This window comes from Salvelinus namaycush, chromosome 11, assembly GCF_016432855.1.
Source record: "Salvelinus namaycush isolate Seneca chromosome 11, SaNama_1.0, whole genome shotgun sequence".
NCBI lineage: Eukaryota > Metazoa > Chordata > Actinopteri > Salmoniformes > Salmonidae > Salvelinus > Salvelinus namaycush.
In genome coordinates this window covers 20,102,546-20,126,030 of record NC_052317.1, presented here as the reverse complement: position 1 = coordinate 20,126,030, position 23,485 = coordinate 20,102,546, and the positions used below count along the sequence as shown (strand labels likewise).

The window sequence follows — 23,485 nt, the reverse complement described above, 5'->3', positions numbered from 1 at the left end:
AGTCACAGTGGGTGCGACATCTCCTATACACTTCCTGATGAACTCAGTCACCGTTTCAGTGTATTCATCCAAATTATTTTCGCAAGCTACCCGGAACATATCCCAGTCCAAGGGTGGATTCCGATTGGTCAGACTATCTGTATACCCCCCCCCCCCCCCACCTTGTCACAACCCAACTGATTGGCTCAAACACATTAAGAAGGAAAGAAATTCCACAAATTAACTTTTAAGAAGGCGCACCTGTTAATTGAAATGCATTCCAGGTGACTACCTCATGAAGCTGGTTGAGAGAATGCCAAGAGTGTACAAAGCTGTCATCAAGGCAAAGGGTTGCTATTTGAAGAATCTCAAATATTAAATATATTTTGATTTGTTTGACACTTTTTTGGTCATTACATGATTCCATATGTGTTATTTCGTAGTTTTGATGTCTTCACTATTATTTTGCAATGTAGAAAATAGTAGAAATAAAGAAAAACTCTTGAATGAGTAGGTCTTGTAAAACTTTTGACCGGTAGTGTATAAACTGTGTTCTACTGTATCTTAGTCTATGCCACTCTGACATTGCTTGTCCATATATTTATATATTCTTAATTCCATTCCTTTACTTAGATTTGTGTGTTTTGGGTATATGTTGTGAAATTGTTAGATATTACTGCACTGTCGGAGCTAGAAACACAAGCATTTTGCTACACGTGTATGTGACCAATATAATTTGATTTGAAATATCACAACAAACTCTGAACCAACTATATTAATTTGGGGACAGGTCGAAAAGCATTAAACATTTATGGCAATTTAGCTAGCTTGCTGTTGCTAGCTAATTTGTCCTGGGATAGAAACATTGGGTTGTTATTTTACCTGAAATGCACAAGGTCCTCTACTCTGAGAATTAATCCACAGATAAAAGGGTAAACTGAGTTTGTTTCTTGTAATCTCTCCTCCTTCAGGCTTCTTCTACCTCTTTGGACTTTATATGGCAGTTGGCAACCAACTTTAAGGTGCATTACCACCACCAACTGGACTGGAGTGTGGACCTCAGTTCGTCTTTCAATCACCCACGTGGGTATATGCTCCTAAAAACCAACGAAGATATGGGAGAGGCGGGACTTGCAACGCGTCAAGCGTCACAAATAGAACCAAGTTCTATTTTAGCGCCTGGCTACGCAGACACTCGTTGATGTGCGTGAGAAGTATGGGTGCAATGATTGAATGACATGTACTGTATGTGTACATTTATTTTGCAACGCTCGCGCACGTGACTCGAGCGGTGTGGTCTGCATGTTAGCTGTCCATTACTGTACATCATTTTTTTCAACTTAAATGGGCCTCCTTTGACATCTTGACAGGAGCCTTTTGATGTTAATGAACTTGTGATAGACTCTTAATGTCGGAAGTCTGTATTTAAAATATTAAGCGAAGGGAAAGTGTTTAGACAGATCCATGGATGACTACCGATGCAAAATATATTTTGCAGTAAGTTTTAATGAGACAGCAGGAGACACTTTTTCAAATACACTCCATGAGCATAAATCCTTTGTGATCATGTACAGAGTTTGTTAAGTTTGGATTTTACAGTCCGAAGCAGTGGGAATTGGAATGAATCTTTGTTTGCTTTGTATTAACGGAGATACAGTACGTTGTCAAATGTTCCTTTGACTGACAACTTTGGAACTTACGATCAATACTGCTTTACTTTGTGCAGAAAGAAGTCTGACAGAAGTAAAAGAAATGGAACGAGTTGGACAACAGTATTGTGATGACGTTACATTGTATACAGATATGCTGATGCCTTTTTCAAAGCATTGTTTCTCTTCGACTGATAAGAGTATAAAGCAATCAGGTTTATTCTTGATGTTTCTTTACAGATTGTATCAACCAGAGGCAGATTCATATTTTAAGATTACTTCAACATCAAAATATGGCCCTAATTCATCTGTACCCTCACTTGCTGTCTATATGTACTGACACAGATGTTGCTGGGCTGCTACTGGTGAAGCTGCTTTGTACAGGTCAATTCATAGGAACTGGTCACAGACTGGAAGTTCGACCTAGAATTGACTGCGGCATCTTAATTGAAGGGCTTTTTGATACTAACAGTGGTTAGTTGACATATTGACTTAATAGTAATAATAATATATAATCAATTTTAATACTTCCTTACAACCCATTCTGTCTGCACAGATGGCAAAAGAGAGCATCTGGTTGGGATATGGAAAATGTTTCATTTTGTTTTCACTATTTACAAAAATTACTCAATTTGGATAATCCTATTGTAATTCAAAAAATTCCTTGCTATGAAAGTCATAGTGTAGCACTAAATGCTAGTATGTAACTGAGGCAGAGCTCCATGCTAATAAAAGATGAAGATGACATTAGTTGTGGTGATCCTGGAGGGAGGAAACAGTGGCAAGAGAAGACATTCCTCAGATAAGTGGCCAGTATTAGAACTCATAGACTGGAGAAGATAAGAGGAAGCACTGAACTAGGTCGATCGAGAGAGAGAGAGAGAGAGAGAGACTAAAATGGATGACAAGGGAAGGATGCTGGTCTGCCATGTTAGCAGTGTCCATGGCTTGTTGCCTGGCAGCATCCCAGAATAGTCTGCTTCCAGGCTACGGTCGACTTCCCCTTACCTTCAACCCGACTGACTGGGGGATCTAGTGACGGCCATACACGCACAGAGACTTGGATGGGAAGGATCAATTTTGACAAGCTTTCATCAGCTTTTAGAAGCTGCCATCTGTGTTGCTGTCATGGCCATTATTTGATCTCTCACTACATCAGGATTATCTGGAGATTTAGGTCCTTTCTGCTCGAGGTGACGGTAGAGTCATTGTTACACACACACACCACACACCACACACCACACACACACACACCCACACCACACCCACACCACACCACACCACACCACACCACACCACACCACACCACACCACACCACACACCACACCACACCACACCACACCACACCACACCACACCACACCACACCACACCACACCACACCACACCACACCACACACCACACACACACAGGAATCATTAGTACATGCTCTTGCCCAGATGATTACTGAGCAGATTATGATATGACTGATATAGTTTACAAGTCTTAGCTATGTTCACAATCTGATTGAACTAGATTTATCTCTTTGTATCCAGATTTTCTACCGAGGCAAAGTACCTACCCACTTACAGAAAGTAAGGGTTAGGAATTGTGAGAGGTATGAGAGAAACTACAATATACACTCATATATTTTGCTGAGGATCTCTCCCTCAATGGCAATCTATCACATCATGTTGTGATTTATGAAGAACCAACATGAGAAAAGTCAAACAGACTTCAAACTGTTTCATGAAAGTTAAGTGATGAATATCATAACTGAACAATTTCTGCATTTTATGCTATAGTGGAGGATGTCCCATGTTAATGCTGACCTAACATTATCCTTTGCCTTTCAGGAGTTATGCCAGTTCCACAACCAGCCTCTGACTCTGAGAACCCCACCATGCTGAGCCCAGTTCTAAATGCCTCTAATGGAGACGGCTCCGAGGCGGAGACAACGTCAGCCATACTGGCCTCTGTCAAGGAACAGGTAAGGTCTTCCAGCTTTACTCTGTGTGTAACATACAGGGGTGACTTTCAGAGTAAGAGCAAGGCCCTCCATGCAAACACGTCATAATGAGAGCAACATTTTAGCTTTTGCATGATTTTAGGCATCAGGAGATTGAAAGCAATATATTGTGAAAACTTTAATGAAATTTGAATGCACAATTTTGTGTGACTGTATAAAAAATGGACTAATGAATAATATACATTCAAGTAAAATTCCCCTTTAACTGATGGCAACTTAATATGAAGTATATTTTTGGTTTGGTTGATGCAGCCTTTAACAGGCAATTCCTCCACTTTTCAACCTCATTTTCATTGTCTCCAGCATCATACCAGTTTTTATATAATGTGAAAAATGAGCATTTCCATGACCTGTAGTTAAAAAGATATGAAGAAAGGTCCTAAAAAATGCTTTTCTGTAACCTCACAGGGTAGGATTAAAGAATGAAAAATAGTGATTTAAAGGTTCTGCAACAAGGTATTTGCTTGCTCCTCACGCCACCCAAATTCTCATAGTGATGAAAATCACTGTTGTTCAAATGTTTTAACTTTTTATGATGTCATCGGGAATAACTTTTTAACTATACATATTTTTCCGACAAAATGTAGAAAGGCACTGTTTTCACATATGTAGACATTGGTATTGTGCTGGAGATAATGAAAATTAGGTTGAAAAGTGGTGGAATTGCTACCACCAGTCAGATGACTTTTTTCATCATCAGATCCTCTTCAGTGCCTGAAATCCATCCTTTTTAGCCCTTCTGTGTTGCTCTCTGAGGACGAAGTAAACGTGTCAGTGTTCTGCAGGGTGCAGTGAGGTATAGAGACATAAGTAATTGGTGCCATTTGTATTCTGTGAGTGTGTGGTGCAGAGGACAGTAAACATTGACTCTGATTAGCAGGTGAGACTATAGGGAGACTAGACTTTGTGTAGGCCCGTTTTAATATTATGCTATTCCTTTGAAATGTAGCTATCTTCTTGGCTAACGTGAGTAAGACATTTAAGCATGTTAACCCTCGCAAGGCTGCATCCCTAGCCGCATCCTCAGAGCATGTGCAGACCAGCTGGCTGGAGTGTTTACAGACATATTCAATCTCTCCCTATCCCAGTCTGCTGTCCCCACTTGCTTCAGATGTCCACCATTGTTCCTGTACCCAAGAGAGCAAAAGTAACTGAACTAAATGACTATCGCCCCGTAGCACTTACTTCTGTGATCATGAAGTGCTTTGAGAGACTAGTCAAGGATCATATCATCTCCTCCTTACCTGCCACCCTAGACCTCAATAGATCCACAGACGATGCAATCGGCCGTTGCACTGAACAGTGCCTTATCCCATCTGGACAAGAAGAATACCAATGTCAGAATGCTGATCATTGACTATAGCTCAGCCTTTAACACCATAGTATCCTCCAAGCTCATCATTAAGCACAAGGCCCTGGATCTGAACCCCTCCCTGTGCAACTGGGTCCTGGACTTCCTGACGGGCCGCCCCCAGGTGGTGAAGGTAGGAAACAACACCTCTACTTCGCTGATCCTCAACACAGGGGCCCCACAAAGGTGCGTACTCCCTGTTCACCCATGACTGCGTGGCCAAGCACACCTCCAACAGTAGTAGGCCTGATTACCAACAATGACGAGACAGCCTACAAGGAGAAGGTGAGGGCCCTGGCGGAGTGGTGCCAGGAAAAATAACCTCTCCCTCAACGTCAACAAAACGAAGGACCTGATCGTGGACTTAAGGAAACATCAGAGGGAGCACGCCTCTATCCACATCGACGGGACCGCAGTAGAGAAGGTGGAAAGCTTCAAGTTCCTCTGTGTACACATCACTGATGATCTGAATTATCCACCCACACAGACAGTGTGGTGAAGTCTTCAACCTCAGGAGGCTGAAGAAATTTGGTTTGGCCTCTAAGACCCTCAGAAACTTTTACAGATGCACAATTGAGAGCACCCTGTCGGGCTGTATCATCGCCCGCAACCGCAGGGCTCTTGAGCCGTGGCCTGTTCACCCTGCTATCATCCAGAAGGTGAGGTCAGTACAGGTGCATCAAAGCAGGGATCGAGAGACTGAAAAACAGCTTCTATCTCAAGGCCATCAGAATGTTAAATAGCCATCACTAGCCAGCTACCACCCGGCTACTCAACCCTGCACCTTAGAGGCTGCTGACCTATATACATAAACATGGAATCACTGGACACTTTAATAATGGAACTCTAGTCACTTTAATAATGTTTACATACTGCTTTACTCATCTCATATGTATATACTGTATTCTATTCTACTGTATTTTAGTCAATGCCACTCCTATATTGCTCGTCCTAATATTTATATATTTCTTTATTCCATTATTTCACTTTTAGATTTGTGTGTATTGTTGTGAATTGTTAGATACTTGTTAGATACTACTGCACTGTTGGAGCTAGGAACACAAGCATTTCGCTACACTCACATTAACATCTACAAAATATTTGATTTGATTTTTATCTCTCACAAGAATATCTCTGTAATAATATAGTAACTAATACAGTTAGTCATTCACTAGTACGGAACATGGAGAAACTTGGCCTGGAAAATAAATTCTGCACATTGTCATTGTATACATGCTTGCGGTGTAAAACTATGTTCAGTTGTATAAGAGATTGTGCTCAATATAATATATTTGGCTTGTAGTTACATTATGGAAGTATCCTACTGATTTTCCTTACCAGCAATAAGATATAGCCTATTTATGTTTATCACATGCAGCCATTTTAGAGTAGAACCAAGACCATGTGTGTAGATGGGAAATGAACCATGACAATCCCCTGCATCATGACAGTGGTTACATTGACACTCCTCCTGTTTTTAAGAAAAAGGGAGAAAAGGACAAGCTGTGGAATGGTAAAGTGGGCCACCGCAACGCATCGCACAGACCCATGGGGCTGCTCTGGGACATACTAATGGCCCTAACAGGAGGGTAAAAATAAAAGCCTACAGGCATGCATACAAGGGGGGGGGGGGGGGGGGGGGGGGGTATAGACCTCCATAAGCTTGCATTTATTCAAGCCGGTGTACCTCAGTCACGGCTGGCTCTTTGTTTTTTTCTTCTGTTGACAGCATTGGGATAGTTGTTTGAATACAAATAAAAGGCAGACGTTTTCGTTGTTTATGCTTTTCAGGGGATTTGTCTACTTCCTGTGCATTGTGGAGCAGCGAGAGGAGGGAGTTCAAGCGTGAGCAACCACACATAACCCACTGGGTCAACATTAAAAAAGCTCTACGAATTTTAGGAATATACACTACCGGTCAAAAGTTTTAGAATACCTACTCATTCAAGGGTTTTTCTCTATTTGTACTGCTTTCTACATTGTAGAATAATAGTGAAGACATCAAGACACATATGGAATCATGTAGTAACCGAAAAAGTGTTAAACAAATCAAAATATATTTTATATTTCAGATTCTTCAAATAGCCACCCTTTGCCTTGATGACAGCTTTGCACACTCTTGGCATTCTCTCAACCAGCTTCACCTGGAATGCTTTTCCAACAGTCTTGAAGAGTTCCCAACTATGCTGAACACTTGTTGGCTGCTTTTCCTTCACTCTGCGGTCCGACTCATCCCAAACCATCTCAGTTGGGTTGAGGTCAGGGTATTGTGGAGGGAAGGTCATCTGATGTAGCACTCCATCACTCTCCTTGGTAAAAAATAACCCTTACACAGCCTGGAGGTGTATTGGGTCATTGTCCTGTTGAAAAACAAATGATAGTCCCACTAAGCCCAAAGCAGATGGGATGGTGTATCGCTGCAGAATGCTGTGCTAGCCATGCTGGTTAAGTGTGCCTTGAATTCTAAATAAATCTCAGACAGTGTCACCAACAAAGCACCCTCACTCCATCACACCTCCTCCTCCATGCTTTATGGGGGGATACAAATGCGGAGATCATCCATTCACCCACAACGCGTCTCACAAAGACACGGTGGTTGGAACCAAAACATCTCCAATTTGGACTCCAGACCAAAGGACAAATTTCCACCGGTCTAATGTCCATTGCTTGTGTTTCTTGGCCCAAGCAAGTCTCTTCTTCTTATTGGTGTACTATAGTAGTGGTTTCTTTGCAGCAATTCGACCATGAAGGCCTGATTCTCACCCAGTCTCCTCTGAACAGTTGATGTGGAGATGTGTCTGTTACTTGAACTCTGTGAAGCATTTATTTGGGCTGCAATTTCTGAGGCTGGTAACTCTAATGAACTTATCCTCTGCAGCAGAGGTAACTCTGGGTCTTCCATTCCTGTGGCGGTCCTCATGAGAGCCAGTTTCATCATAGCGCTTGATGGTTTTTGCGACTGCACTTGAAGAAACGTTCAAAGTTATTGAAATTTTCCGAATTGACTGACCTTCATGTCTTAAAGTAATGATGGACTGTTGTTTCTCTTTGCTTATTTTAGCTGTTCTTGACATAATATGGACTTGGTATTTTACCAAATAGGGCAATCTTCTGTATACCCACCCTACCTTGTCACAACACAATTGACTGGCTCAAATGCATTAAGAAGGAAAGAAATTCCACAAATTAACTTTTAAGAAGGCACACCTGTTAATTGAAATACATTCCAGGTGACTACCTCACAAAGCTGGATGAGAGAATCCCAAGAGTGTGCAAAGCTGTCATCAACGCAAAGGGTGGCTTTTTGAAGAATCTCAAATCTCAAATATATTTAGATTTGTTGAACACTTTTTTGGTTACTACATGATTCCCTATGTGTTATTTCATAGTTTTGATGTCTTCACTATTATTCTACAATGTAGAAAATAGTACAAATAAAGAAAAACCCTTGAATGAGTATGTGTTCTAAAACATTTGACCGGTAGTGTATGTATTTTCATGTCTTCTTCCATTGTTAGTATTGTCATTTTCCACATTTCATGTTTGATGTTAGATATGTTTGTTTATCTTACAATATACTGTACCGTCAAATGTGTAACAGTGATACACATTTGAAATGCAGTGTTAATGGTCAATGGTTTCTTACATCAGTAAATGGCAAACAGCATCAGTTTAGCCCTACAATGGATTTACCAGGACAAATAACCACTACATTTTTCAGTCATAGGGTCGGTTGACTTTGGACATCAACAATAAGCAGGCTTGAGGAGTGTGTTGGTGGAAAGGGTTTATTGGCATTGGGTTGAGGTGAAACTTTGAATTTAACTTACCGGTCTTTAAATTACTGTAAACTTGGGGTGGTTCTAGTACTGTATAGTGTGACTTTGTTTTTGGTCCCCAAGGATATTTAGATTAACTATGTTCCACCATGCTTGGTTATTATTGAGCCTCATTTAGATCTGCCAGTGACCATGGTTTGAAGTAGTGCCGTAAATGCCAACGTGTGATGCCTCATTTTGTCCTCTCACAATGGAGGCTCTAAAATCAAGAATCAAATCAACAGCAGGCAACGGGGTGAGCAAATGAAACCAGCCGGAGCCATTAGTAGCTGATATGTGAGGGCAAGATGGGAATGCAAATCAGTGTCATCTTATTCAGAGCGCTGGCATGTCAAACATCTAGCAATCATTTCTACAGCAATGTGAGGAATGCATTTAGCTAGAATATTTAGACGTGTTATTTCGTTTGGGGAGAGAATGCTAATCTGTTTTTTTAATCATGGTCACCTCTTTAGACTTAATGGATGTTTAAACAAATGGGTTTTGCTGAAGTGATGTCATTTCAGCAGCCTGAAATAATTAATGTGAATTATTAAGTCTTGTGAAATAGTCACTCTAATTTGTACCATTCTAGAATATGGGCTGTTTTGCTGATAGAGGACAGGAGACTATTATAATGAATAGGACGTTTTCGAATAAAGTTATAGAGACTGAATAGTGTCTGTGAAAAAAGGGTCAGTTAATTTGAAAATCTGATGTTGTTACTCTATATTGTTATTATATCATCAGTAAATTACATTGAGTAGTTTCTTCATCAATCCCCTCCAACTTTGTCCATATCATAATTATGTGCATAATAGCATTTAGCGTATCAATCAAATTCAGGATATTACAGTGCTGCTCTTTACCAGTCATGTCGAACAAAAGGTTCAATATGGAGACTGTCACTCATGACTTAACTGTGAGTGAATGTCGAGCCCAGATAGTGAAGATGTATATGAGGATCATGCAGGACAGGGTCAATATTAGGAATAACACATCTTATAATTTAATGCTCATCATGAAATTAACTGAAGTTGATGATTGGTGTCATGACTAGCTAGCTACATTAAATCAGGGTGATACATTCTCGATCCCTCAGTTATAGTTAATTGTGTTCATTGTTTAATTATACAATGCATTTGTCAATTAGGCTATTTGTTAGTGTTGGTCCTTGTGTCTCATTTGTAATATTATAAAGCCGAATTGTTTGCCAGCATTAACTCAACCAATTAACAATACATCTGACACAATCATATCTGATACTGTGTGTACAGGGCTTATAATTTCATAGTACTGTATTATTATTATAAGAAGGGATTTCAAAATGGATCCAATAATTATTCAGTAAGAGAGGTTTTGGGGAATAAGGCAGGGATTTGGAGTTCTCATTTCTTTACAATTCCTTTGTTTCAGACTGCTAAGTGTTGGCATATAGGACAGGTTTTTTTTGTCAGTTGACTCAAGGGGGAAAAACTTGGAAAATTGGCTTTGCATCTGGCTTGAATGAGGGAATCAGACAACCATGGCAGAGAGGTAGAAGTGCAGTTTGAGTGGCTTAGAGGCATACAGTTGCTCTAACAAATCTGAATGAGGCATTAGATAGATCAATCTGAAATCCAGCACTGTGTTACTCAGCTGAGGAGTGGGAAGACAGTCAGCAGTAGTGGTGAGCTCTGTCAACCCAGGAAAAGCTTTGAAATGTTGTCTCAACGGGAGTATTTAAGCCAAGGATTTTAAAGCCCATTGGTTCCCTACTCAAGTTCAGCCAATACTATTATCCTAGGCTTAATAGGCTACCTTGTATCTCAATGTGTAATGTTTTGAGTTAGTTCAATGTTATTTGGTAGGACACCCCTAGCTTCATATGAATGTGGCATATTTTGTGTAGGCCTGTGTACCTGTACTGAAAGTTCCATCAGTTTTTTATCTTCTCCAGCCAACGTTCCCTGCACAGTCTTATTCTGTTACAGGGTGTTCCTTGTCTTTGGTTTTGTACTGATTAAGTTCACCTCTGGGTTTTTAGGAATCAGATGAAACCCCCAAAAGAATGTGTGAGGCATACCCAGGATGACATTTTGTAATCAAATTGTCTCCTCTGAAGAAGTTAAATGTCAGTCTTGGTACCACAGGGCACAATTAGGCATGTCTACTCGAGGACCATAGCTACCATAGTTTCCTGAAGCTGCAGAATTCCATCTTCTGTCTCCTAGTCATTTATTCTACCAACTAATAGGTTTAATGGTGTTTTCAGGGACGTACTGTTTGCAAGCTATTGGGCACCCCCCCCCCCCCCCCCCCCCCTCCCTCCACCTCTCTCTATCTCTATCTCTCTCTCTCTCTCTTGTCCTTGGTAATGGGCTGGAAGTATACTTGATTCTCTTGTAATGCAATTATCATGCAAGCTGCCTTTTTAAACTAGTTAATTGTATTATTTAGTGGGTATTTCTTCAGTTTTGCCACACACACATTTGAATTCAGGGTATTCTACACTGTTCCACAGTATGTATACGGAACTATCCTGCTAAGCAATTTAGCTATGTCTTTCAGTTCCAGCAGACATATGTCTGGTGTCTTGTTAAGCTTTGGGTATTCAAATTCTGAACATGTTTTTGAATTGGTATACTGGCCCAATGACGATTTGAATAAAGAGATGGTTTGGGAGGAGATAGCTTTGTTTATTCACTCTAGAGGCACTCTCAGCTGCTATCCACTCTCAGCTGCCCTCAGCTCTATCAGTTTTCATTTGATCAAAATTACTTTTCATTCAATCATTTTCACAATCATACCCACATTTATATTTTTTCAGGCCTATTGTTACAGTTGTTAGTGACAGTTGCAAGTTGAGATGCATTATTGTAGGGGTACCAGGTTTTTACTGGTAACAGCTTAGTTACTGACCGAGTCATTTACGCATGTATAGACTGACTACCTCATTATCTTATGACTGTCTTTCTTGGGTCCCCTGAAATACTTCCTTCACTACAATGCATCATACAGGATATAAATATACAGAGTTTATGGTGTGAGTGACAGGAAGTAAATAGTGACTTCCCAAGCCTCTGTGGCCCTCTCTTCTACTCTCCTGTCTTTTTTACAGAGCTATATTTAAAGAGTGACTGTATCGTGTATTACCTAAGTTCTCAGCGAAGCACAACAGTCACTGTGTATCCCTGGAGAGCACAATGCAAAACTATGGCCAGAAGAAAGGGAGAGGAGACATTTCTGCTGGCTCAACCCCACAATACTTACACTCCCAATCCTTCCAGTCTTTGTAGCTTTTCCGTCCCCCCACTCCATTGCTCCCCCCACCACCTCCACCCAGCTACCCCCTCTCTGCTTTTTCAGTGGGGGGTGCAGATGGTGTTGAGGAGAGGAGCAGTCAAAAGAGTGATTGGAAAGCGGCAGGATTTGGCAGGCAGACTGGTGGGAGGGTCCTTTTGTGATGCAATGTTGCATAAGTAATGCCAAAGGGGTTCTAAATTATCTGTTGCCATGGAGACCTTTGTGCCTAGCTGAACTTCTATTCTTTACTGCTTGGAGGCAGTCACTACTGGGCTTGCAGGTTTCTAATGACGGTTTCTCAATAAGGACAGATGAACTTCTAGACATGTTGTGGATGGAGCAAAAAGTGGGATTTCTGTGCGTTTGTCACTTTCTCTGAAGTATGGTCCATGTGAAGGTATGGCTTTGTTAACTTTCATTCTGATACTCTGTCAGTGGTAACAGTTGTTTTCTTGTTATGTTACATTTGGAGGGAATATTCTGGGTCAGGGGTTTTGTTGTTTGCAGCTCTGATTGAATTCCGTCAGGTAGCTAGTTTGCTCCCGCATAAACTAAAACAAGCACTTCAACTTTGTTGGTCCTTTGTTCTTCGTTCTTCTATCCCAAAATACTGCATCTTCTCAGAACAAAGTTTATTTGTGCTGAAAAAATATGAAGTTTGGTTATTTATAAGTTATGCAAAATATGTATATTGGAAGATCTAGATAACTGAGACAGACAATATCAACAGTTGCTTGCATGTACAAAGTTATGTAAATGCAACTATTATACCAAGGGAAGTACATTTGAATGCAAGTCTACTGACTCATGTACTGTGATAGTATACAAGTAGCTCAAAGTCTGTTTAATAACAGTTGTATATGGATCTTTCTTCATCGAGTTTAATTGGATGTTTCTGTGGACCTCGATCCTCTGGGCTCTTGCCCAAAATAAAAGGTGATACATTTTGTAGCAGTCTTTAGTTTAACTGCTCTAGGGAGAGTGTTTGACCTTGTGAGCGCTGGACTCATTTCAGCCTTGTCACAGAAAAAGTGGACAGTTTGTATTGACTGGAGTTGCCTGAGGCTCATTGCTCAGATGGGATATTCTCAGTAATTATTCGTAAGAGGTGCTTGGGGATTTTGTTCTCTTAGCCCAGGCATGTTTGTCACTTAAAACCTCTTGAGCCTATGGGGGGTGCTATTTCGATCTTGGAAAAATTGGTCTCCAAATTAAACTGCCTCGTACTCAATTCTTGCTCGTACAATATGCATATTATTATTACTATTGGATAGAAAACAATCTCTAGTTTCTAAAACCGTTTGAATTATGTCTGTGGGTGAACCAGAACTCTTTCTGCAGCGAAATCCATGACAGGAACTGCGAAGGTCTGAAAACGAGGCTCTGTTCTCAGATCAGTTTAAAGCTCTGTATGTATCCTATGGGTCGACATGAACTGCACCCGCCTTCCCCTGGATGTCAGTAACCAATGAGAAGTGGAATGGAGTTTCTACGTAGTTCTCAGAGTTTATAAAAGGCCAAGGAACGAGGGGAGCTCTCTTTTCGACGTTCGTCATTGCGCAAAGCAGGACCTCAGGATGGCATTTTGAAACGCTCAGTTATCGACCTTAGATATATCCGTCTGTAATTTAATTCGATATAGGTGTTAGAAACATCATAACGAAGTTATTTTAAACCGAGTTATATCAGTTTATGCGAGTATATTGCTATTTTCGGAATTTCCTTAGTATTGCGTTTTGAGGATTTGGGCATGTTGTGGCCACATAGCTATTCTTAGCTGCTAATTCCGAAGTTGAAGACGACGTTTTACAACCAAGCAACGATTCTTTTGGACAAAGGACCACTTGCACAAGATTCTGATGGAAGCTCGTCCAAAAGTAAGAGCTATTTATGATGTTATTACGTATTTATGTGGAAAAATGTAAACGGATTTGTCCGCCATTATTGCGGCACTAGTCTGGCTGTAACGCCAGACTAGTGTCTAGTAACGTTAATTTTAAAAATCTAACTCAGCGGTTGCATTAATAACTAATGCATCTTTCATTTGATGTCCAACCTGTATTTTTTAGTCAAGTTTACGATTATTTATTGATTAGATTAGGTGCCTTTCCAAGATGGCGCCGGGCAGAATGCATGACCTGTTGCCACTGATCACATTGTATAACCACGATTTGTGCTGCTAAATATGCACATTTTCGAACAAAACCTATATGCGTTGTGTAATATGATGTTACAGGACTGTCATCTGAAGAATTCTGAGAAGGTTAGTGAAAAATTAATTTATTTTGGTGGTGAATACGTTATCACTATGTTTGGCTGGAATCAATGCTGTTGTCTGGTTTGCTATTGTGGTAAGCTAATATAACGATATATTGTGTTTTCGCTGTAAAACACTTAGAAAATCTGAAATATTGTCTGGATTCACAAGATCTGTGTCTTTCAATTGCTGTACGCTGTGTATTTTTAAGAAATGTTTTATGATGAGTAATTAGGTAATACACGTTGCTCTCTGTAGTTATTCTAGTCGCTTTGGGGAGATTTGTGATGGTGGCTGCAATGGTAAACTATGATTTATACCTGAAATATGCAAATTTTTCTAACAAAACATATGCTATACAATAAATATGTTATCAGACTGTCATCTGATGAAGTTTTTTCTTGGTTAGTGGCTATTTATATCTTTATTTGGTCGAATTGGTGATAGCTACTGATGGAGTGAAAATATGGTGGAGTAAGAAAAATTGTGTCTTTTGCTAACGTGGTTAGCTAATAGATTTACATATTGTGTCTTCCCTGTAAAACATTTTAAAAATCAGAAATGGTGGCTGGATTCACAAGAAGTGTATCTTTCATCTGGTGTCTTGGACTTGTGATTTAATGATATTTAGATGCTAGTATTTACTTGTGACGCTATGCTAGGCTATGCTAGTCAGCTTTTTTACTGGTGGGGGTGCTCCCGGATCCGGGTTTGGGAGGAACTAGAAGTTAATTTCATACAACACGGTATATCTATTCTAACAATTACTAATTTGGGGTATGGTTTGGCAAGTGTAGTGACTTAATCATTAGCTCTTTACTTAAAACGTGCTTTACTTAATTAATCATTACTTAAAATGTGCATTACTAGGCATACTGTAAATTGAACTTTGGTGTAAGTCTACCAATTGCATCAACACAAGCTACTAGTATTCATTTCCAACTGTGCCTGTATATGATTTAGTTTACATTTTTGGTAGCACTTCATAATATCCCCACATAACAAAGCATTTATAATGTATTAGTAAATATTTAATTAATCATTTATTAATCATTAATCCATTCATAAGATGTTTAATATAGGTCCTTATAAACCATTTACCAATAATTAGTTAATTATTTTTCTGTGGCCTTGTCTAAAGTGTGGGCAATTTATACTTTATAAATGTTTTGTGACCAGTGTAATTTCTCACAAATAGATGGACATGCCATTGGCAGACATTCCAGCAGTACTTAATGCTCCTTAAGGTCTCAAAATAGCCTAGAACATATCAAGGGTTAAAGAATAAGCACACAACACATGATGTTAAAGGAAATACATTGAGTGTACAAAATATTAGGAACACCGTAGCGGCATGGACTCTACAAGGTGTCAAGTGTTCCACAGGGATGCTGGCCCATGTTGACTCCAATGCTTCCTACAGTTGTGTCAAGTTGGCCGGATGTCCTTTGGGTGGTGGACCATTCTTGATACACACAGGAAACTGTTGAGCATGAAAAACCCAGCAGCATTGCAGTTCTTGACACACTCAAACTGGTGCGCCTCGCACCTACTACCATATCCTGTTCAAAGGAACTTAAATATTTTGTCTTGCCCATTCACCCTCTGAATGGCACACATACACAATCCATGTCTTGAGGCTTACAATTATTTTACCTGCCTCCTCCCCTTCATCTACACTGATAGAAGTGGATTTAACAGGTGACATCAATAAGGGATCATAGCTTTCACCTGGATTATCAAGATGGAGCCGGAGGGTAGGGCTGCCGTCTTATCGGCTTTTAACCAACCATGCTATTTTGTTTGTTTTTTCCTGTTGTTCGTAACATGTTTTGTACATAATGTTTCTGCTACCGTCTCTTATGACCTTATGACCGAAAAGAGTTTCTGGACATCAGAACTGGGATTACTCACCTCAGATTGGACGAGGAGTTCTTCTTCAATGAGTCGGACGCGAGGGATATACTATGGCCACCCGACCAGGCCCAGATCCCCGTGATTCGCTGGAAAAGGAAACAGGTTTCGCGGAAAGAGATCAGGGTGCCTTGTGAGGATCAGGCGACGAGTGGCTAATCTGCCCTTGCCTTCCATTCTGCTAGCTAACTTTCAATCGCTGGAAAATAAATGGGACGAACTGAAAGCAAATATATCCTACCAACGGAACATTAAAAACTGTAATATCTTATGTTTAACTGAGTCGTGGCTGAACGACAACATTAAGAACATACAGCTGGCAGGTTATACACTCTATCGGCAGGACAGAACAGCAGCCTCTGGTAAGACACGGGGAGGGGGCCTATGCATATTTATAAACAAAAGCTGGTGCTTTTCTAAGCAAGTCTCAGGGTTTTGCTCGCCTGAGGATGAGTATCTCATGATAAGCTGTAGACCACACTATCTATCTAGAGAGTTTTCATCTGTATTTTTCGTAGCTGTCAACATACCACAACAGACCGAGGCTGGCACTAAAACCGCACTCAATGAGCTGTAGTCCGCCATAAGCAACCAGGAAAACGCTCAACCAGAGGCGGCGCTCCTAGTGGCCGGGGACTTTAATGCAGGGAAACTTAAATCAGTTTTACCTCATTTCTATCAGCATGTTAAATGTGCAACCAGAGGGTTAACAAATCTAGACCACCTTTACTGCACACACAGAGACGCGTACAAAGCTCTCCCTTGCCCTCCATTTGGCAAATCTCACCATGACTCTATCCTCCTGATTCCTACTTACAAGCAAACATCAAAGCAGGAAGCGCCAGTGACTGTCTATAAAAAAGTGGTCAGATGAAGAAGATGCTAAGCTACAGGACTGTTTTGCTAGCACAGACTGGAATATGTTCCTTGTTTCTTCCGATGGCATTGAGGAGTACACCACATCAGTCACTGGCTTTATCAATAAGTGTATCGAGGACGTCGTCCCCACAGTGACTGTACCTACATACCCCAACCAGAAGCCATGGATTACAGGTAACATTCTCACTGAGCTAAAGGGTAGAGCTGCCGCTTTCAAGGAGTGGGACTCTAAATAACTTCGATGCTCGCTTCGAGGCAAGTAACACTGAAACATGCATGAGACATCAGCTGTTCCGGACGATTGTGTGATCACACTCTCCGCAGCCGATGTGAGTAAGACCTTTTAACAGGTCAACATTCACAAGGCCGCTGGGCCAGACGGATTACCAGGACGTATACTCCGAGCATGCGCTGACCAACTGGCAAGTGTCTTCACTGACATTTTCAATCTCTCCCTGTCTGAGTCTGTAATACCAACATGTTTCAAGCAGACCACCATAGTCCCTGTGCCCAAGAACACTAAGGTAAACTGCCTAAATGACTACTGACCCATAGCACTCACATCTGTAGCCATGAAATGCTTTGAAAGGCTGGTCATGGCTCACATCAACACCATTATCCCAGAAACCCACTCCAATTTGCATACCGCACCAACAGATCCACATATGATGCAATCTCTATTGCATTTACATTTAAGTCATTTAGCAGACGCTCTTATCCAGAGCGACTTACAAATTGGAAAGTTCATACATATTCATCCTGGTCCCCCCGTGGGAATTGAACCCTGGTCCCCCCGTGGGAATTGAACCCACAACCCTGGCGTTGCAAGTGCCATGCTCTACCAACTGAGCCACACGGGACCACACTATTGCACTCCACACTGCCCTTTCTCATCTGGACAAAAGGAACACCTATGTGAGAAGGCTATTAATTGACTACAGCTCAGTGTTCAACACCATAGTGCCCTCAAAGGTCATCACTAAGCTAAAGACCCTGGGACAAATGGTTCCTGGACTTCCTGAAGGTCCGCCACCAGGTGGTAAGGGTAGGTAACTACACATCCGCCACACTGATCCTTAACACGGGGGCCCCTCAGGGGTGCGTGCTCAGTCCCCTCATGACTCCAACACCATCATTAAGTTCGATGATAACACAACAGTGGTAGGCCTGATCACCGACAAAGATGAGACAGCCTATAGGGAGGAGGTCAAGACAGTCGTGACGGGGGCACGACAAAACCTATTCCCCCTCAGGAGACTGAAAAGATTTGGCATGGGTCCTCAGATCATCAAAAGGTTTTACAGCTGCACCATCGAGAGCATCCTGACGGGTTGCATCACTGCCTGGTATGGCAACTGCTCGGCCTCCGACCGCAAGGCACTACAGAGGGTAGTGCGTACTACCCAGTACATCACCGGGGCCAAGCTTCTTGCCGTCCAGGACCTCTATACCAAGCGGTGTCAGAGAAAGGCCCTAAAAATTGTCAAGGACTCCAGCCACCCTAGTCATAGACTGTTCTCTCTGCTACCGCAGGGCAAGCGGTACTGAAAGTGGTACTGGAGCACCAAGTCTGGTCCAAGAGGCTTTTAAACAGCTTCACCCCTCAAGCCATAAGACTCCTGAACAACTAATCAAATGGCTACCCAGACTATTTGCATTGCCCCCACCCCCCCACACTGCTGCTACTCTCTGTCATTATCTATGCATAGCCACTTTAATAACTTTAATAATAATTTTATAATAATAACTACCTACATGTACATAATTACCTCAATTATCTCGACACCGATGCCCCCCGCACATTGACACATTGACTCTGTACCGGTACCCCATGTATATAGCCCCGCTATTGTTATTTACTGCTGCTATTTAATTATTTGTTATTCTTAACTCTTACTTTTTTTAGGGATTTTCTTAAAACTGCATTGTTGGTTAAGGGCTTGTAAGTAAGCATTTCACTGTAAGGTTTACACCTGTTGTATTCGGCGCATGTGACAAATAACATTTTATTTGATTTTGATTCATCTGGTCAGTCTATGTCATGGAAATAGCAGGTGTTCCTAATGTTTTGTGCACTCATTGTTTATCACATTTAAATTTTATTAAGAATTTTCAACCTTGAAATTGCATATAACCTTTATGTATAACCTTTAAATGTTTCCTGTGCTTCAGTCTTTTAAGCGCAGACTATTTTCACACATGGTTTGTTTGGCGGCACCTTTACTGGGGTAGTAACTCTTTAAAATAATGGGATGTATTCAGATATGTGTTTCCTTACCTCGTAAGCAGTGGTCTTTTGCTGTTTTCTTTTGCAAGGGTGGAGACTTTGCAAACCGGAACTCCCAATTTCTAACATGTATGGCCCAGAACTTAATCATGCAGCTGACCAAATTACGCAAGATTTTTATTCTGGGTTAACCAAGATTAGACTGCTCTAAGGAGTGACTGCAATCCACACTTTGGTTTTTGTAGAAAAGTCACTGCCAAGAAACGCTTATGTTAGCATTTTCTGACTAAAAATGTTCTTTTTCTCAGCATAGAGAGTGTCTGAAGTTACACATCACACTACTACTACAACAGTGTGACTGTTTTTGTCAATATATTTTCTCCTCTATTGTGTGCTTATTGTTTAACCATTGATATGTTCTCGGTCATTTTGAGGCATCAGGTACTGCCTACCAAGGTACTGTCTACCAATTTATTTTTGTGAGAAATTACACCTGTCACTCAAAACATTTCTAAAGTATTTATAAATTATATATAGCCCACACTTTAGATGAGGCCAACAAAAATACTTAACTAATGATTAATAAATGGTTTTATGGATGATCTTATGAATCATTATGAATGTATGAATAACTAGGTTACTAACATTTACAGATGTTGGAGTAATGATACATTATGAATAAACTATTTACTAAGCCATTATAAATGCTTTATTACGTGAAGTTATTATAAAGTGCTACCCAAGTTTCAAAATGTATTCGCCACGTGCACAGAATACAATAGGTGTAAAACAGTACAGTGAAATTCTTATCTTGAGAGCTCTTTCCAACAATTTCATTTTTATTTTATTTTACCTTTATTTAACTAGGAAAGTCAGTTAAGAACAAATTCTTATTTTCAATGACGGCCTAGGAACAGTGGGTTGTTCAGGGGCAGAATGACAGATTTTTTACCTTGTCAGCTCGGGGATTCGATCTTGCAAACTTTCCCTTACTAGTCAAACGCTCTAACCACTAGGCTACAATGTGGTGATAATAATAATAATATAGATAATAATAGAAAATGGAATAAAAAGTACAATTAAAACCAACAAAAGAACTAAGATGTGAGTTAGAAACATGAGAATTCAAGTATATAAAGGTTAGTGCCAGTACCTTATTCAATGTGCAGAGGTACTGATGTGGTTGAGGTGGGTTTATACATATAAAGTGATTGGTAGTAGGATATATATAAATATTTAGGGTAATGTATTAATGGTAATGTACATGTAAACAGGAGTAATAGTGACCAGTAGAGGATAAATAGATAAATACTAATAGTAATGGCAATCAATAATCAATGGACAACAGTTTAATGGAGTAATACATCTAATCAGTAATCAAATTAGCAGCAGCGAAGGGCCTCCCGGGTGGCGCAGTGCTCTAGGGCACTGCATCGCAGTGCTAGCTGCGCCACCAGAGTCTCTGGGTTCGCGCCCAGGCTCTGTCGCAGCCGGCCGCGACCGGGAGGTCCGTGGGGCGACGCACAATTGGGCTAGCGTCGTCCGGGTTAGGGAGGGTTTGGCCGGTAAGGATATCCTTGTCTCATCGTGCTCCAGCGACTCCTGTGCCTGGCGCAGTGCGCGCTAACCAAGGGGGCCAGGTGCACGGCGTTTCCTCCGACACATTGGTGCGGCTGGCTTCCGGGTTGGAGGCGCGCTGTGTTAAGAAGCAGTGCGGCTTGGTTGGGTTGTGCTTCGGAGGACGCGTGGCTTTCGACCTTCGTCTCTCCCGAGCCCGTATGGGAGTTGTAGCGATGAAACAAGATAGTAATTACTAGCGATTGGATACCATGAAAATTGGGGAGAAAAGGGGAGAAAATTTAAATAAAATAAAATAATAATAATTAAAAAATAATTAGCAGCAGCGTAGGTTGTGTCTGAGTGGGTAGAGACCTGTGGATGGACATAGAGTCAGTGTGGATAGTCTGTGGGAGAGGGAGAGCAGTAGTCATTAGCCATTTAACAGTCTTATTGCCAGGGGATAGAAGCTGTTTAGGAGTCTATTGGTCTGATCCTTGATGCACTGGTACCGCCTGCTGGACAGGAGCATGGAGAACAGTCCATGTCTCAGGTGGCTGCAGTCTTTGGCAATTTTTGGGGTCTTTCTCAGACACCACCTGACATATACAGATGTAGGATCTTAATTTTATCACTTTTTTGTTGCTGAGAATTTTCCTGCATGGCAGGAAATGCAAACTTGTAGTATATTTGAGTTTTAAAGGTTTCTAAAGTTTATAATTTCCACTTTGAAATGTCAGACTTGGTTTGCCCTAACAAAAAATGTATTAACCCCTACAAAATGTCCATGAATTATAATCCACATAATAATTCACATTTCCTGCTGCAGCGAACTGGCTCAAATTAAGATCCTACATCTGTACGTCCTGGATGGCTTGGAGCTCACCCCCAGTGATGCGATGTGCCATTGGCACCACCCTCTGTAGGGCCTTCCGGTCGCGGGTGGTGCGGTTGCCATACCAGATGGTGTAACAACCAGTCAGGATGCTCTCAAGGGTGCAGCTATATATTTCCCCTTCCCCACTGTTTCCTGTAGTCTACAATCAGCTCCTTGGTCTTGCTGACATTGTGGGAGAGGTTGTTGTCCTGGCACCACACTGCCAGTTCTTTGACCTCCTCCCTACCACCGTTGTATTGTCAGCAAACTTGATGATGGAGTTGGAGTCGTGCGTGGCCAGACAGTTGTGGGTAAATGGGGAGTACAGGAGGGGGCTAAGCACACACCCCTGAGGGACCCCAGTGTTGAGGGTGAGCGTGGTTAGGCTACAATAACTGGATGTTTTGAAGCATTTGAATTGTCACAATCCTCATAAGAACAATTTGAGAATGATTCATGAATACAGTAAGCTAGATCCTTTGTGGCACAATATAGATAGGCTTACTGACAATAACTTTTTCATTTCTTTACAGGAGCTGCAATTTGAGCGACTGACTCGAGAACTGGAAGCCGAGCGGCAGATTGTCGCCACCCAACTGGAGCGATGCAAGCTAGGATCTGAGACAGGCAGCATGAGTAGCATCAGGTGTGTTTAGTAGAGTGGCACCACATGCTCGCTCTCACTCTTTCTTTCTTTTTTTCTTTCTTTCTGTCCTCTATGATGCAAGCCTTCCCCCCCTATCCTCTCCCCTACCTGTTTTCATCAGGAGTTTCAGTGGATTGGCTCTACCTCAAATAGGGGGTGCTTATATTTGTCATGTTTCACATTTGTTTTTTTGCATATCCCAACTTCCCCTGAGACACCCTCGGAGAATGGGGTCACGGCTAGGGATCAGCCATTATTGACGGCGACCCTGGAGCAATTAGGGTTAAGTGTCTTGCTCAAGGGCAGATGGACATATTTTTCACCTTGTCTGCTCTGCGATTCAAACTAGCAACCTTTTGGTTACTGGCCCAGAGCTCAAACCACTAGGCTACCTGCCGCTCCCAGACCCCCTACCTGTCTGTTGCATTAGCTGTGCTCAGTTAGCTGAAAACTATTTTGTAGCTTTTCCATAAGAGACAGACAGTACTTCGAACAATACGGAGGTCAGCATTGATGTTGCTGAAAACCTGGGTAGAGATATGAAATGAACAGCCAGATTTTGTGGTTTTTATTTTATTTCACCTTTATTTAACCAGGTAGGCCAGTTGAGAACAAGTTCTCATTTTACAACTGCAACCTGGCCAAGATAAAGCAAAGCAATGCGACAAAAACAACAACACAGTTACACATAAACAAATGTACAGTCAATAACACAATACAATGTAGAAGAGTAGGGAGGTAAGGCAATACTTAGGCCAAAGAGGTGAAATAATTACAATTTAGCATTAACACTGGAGTGATAGATGTGCAGGTGATGATGTGCAAGTGTTGCCAGATTCCAGTGAGAAAAATGCTCTTCAGTTTGGAGAAAAGAAAACATTATCAAGTTGTTTTACCCCTACCCCACCAATATCACATCTTTCCAATCTCAGAATAATAAAGACACCACTGGGCGAAAAGGGTCAATATCAGGGGATATGTTTATCTTTATATTCCCGGATATCTGACATTTTATTAGATATAAGGCGTAGACATCC

At 41.2% G+C, this 23,485-nt stretch overlaps 1 protein-coding gene across 5 annotated transcripts in view; it reads left to right on the top strand.

Annotated features, from left to right (window-relative positions):
• The first annotated feature begins 3,469 nt into the window (after positions 1 to 3,469).
• The window catches only part of LOC120055549 (catenin delta-2-like), a 118,152-nt gene continuing 98,136 nt past the window's right edge, over positions 3,470 to 23,485 (top strand). For all 5 annotated transcript variants that reach the window (XM_039003420.1, XM_039003418.1, XM_039003419.1 and 2 more), the window contains exons 1-2: positions 3,470 to 3,598; positions 22,336 to 22,448. In XM_039003420.1, coding sequence (XP_038859348.1) covers positions 3,470 to 3,598; positions 22,336 to 22,448 — 242 coding nt within the window. The remainder of the gene's footprint in view (positions 3,599 to 22,335; positions 22,449 to 23,485) is intronic.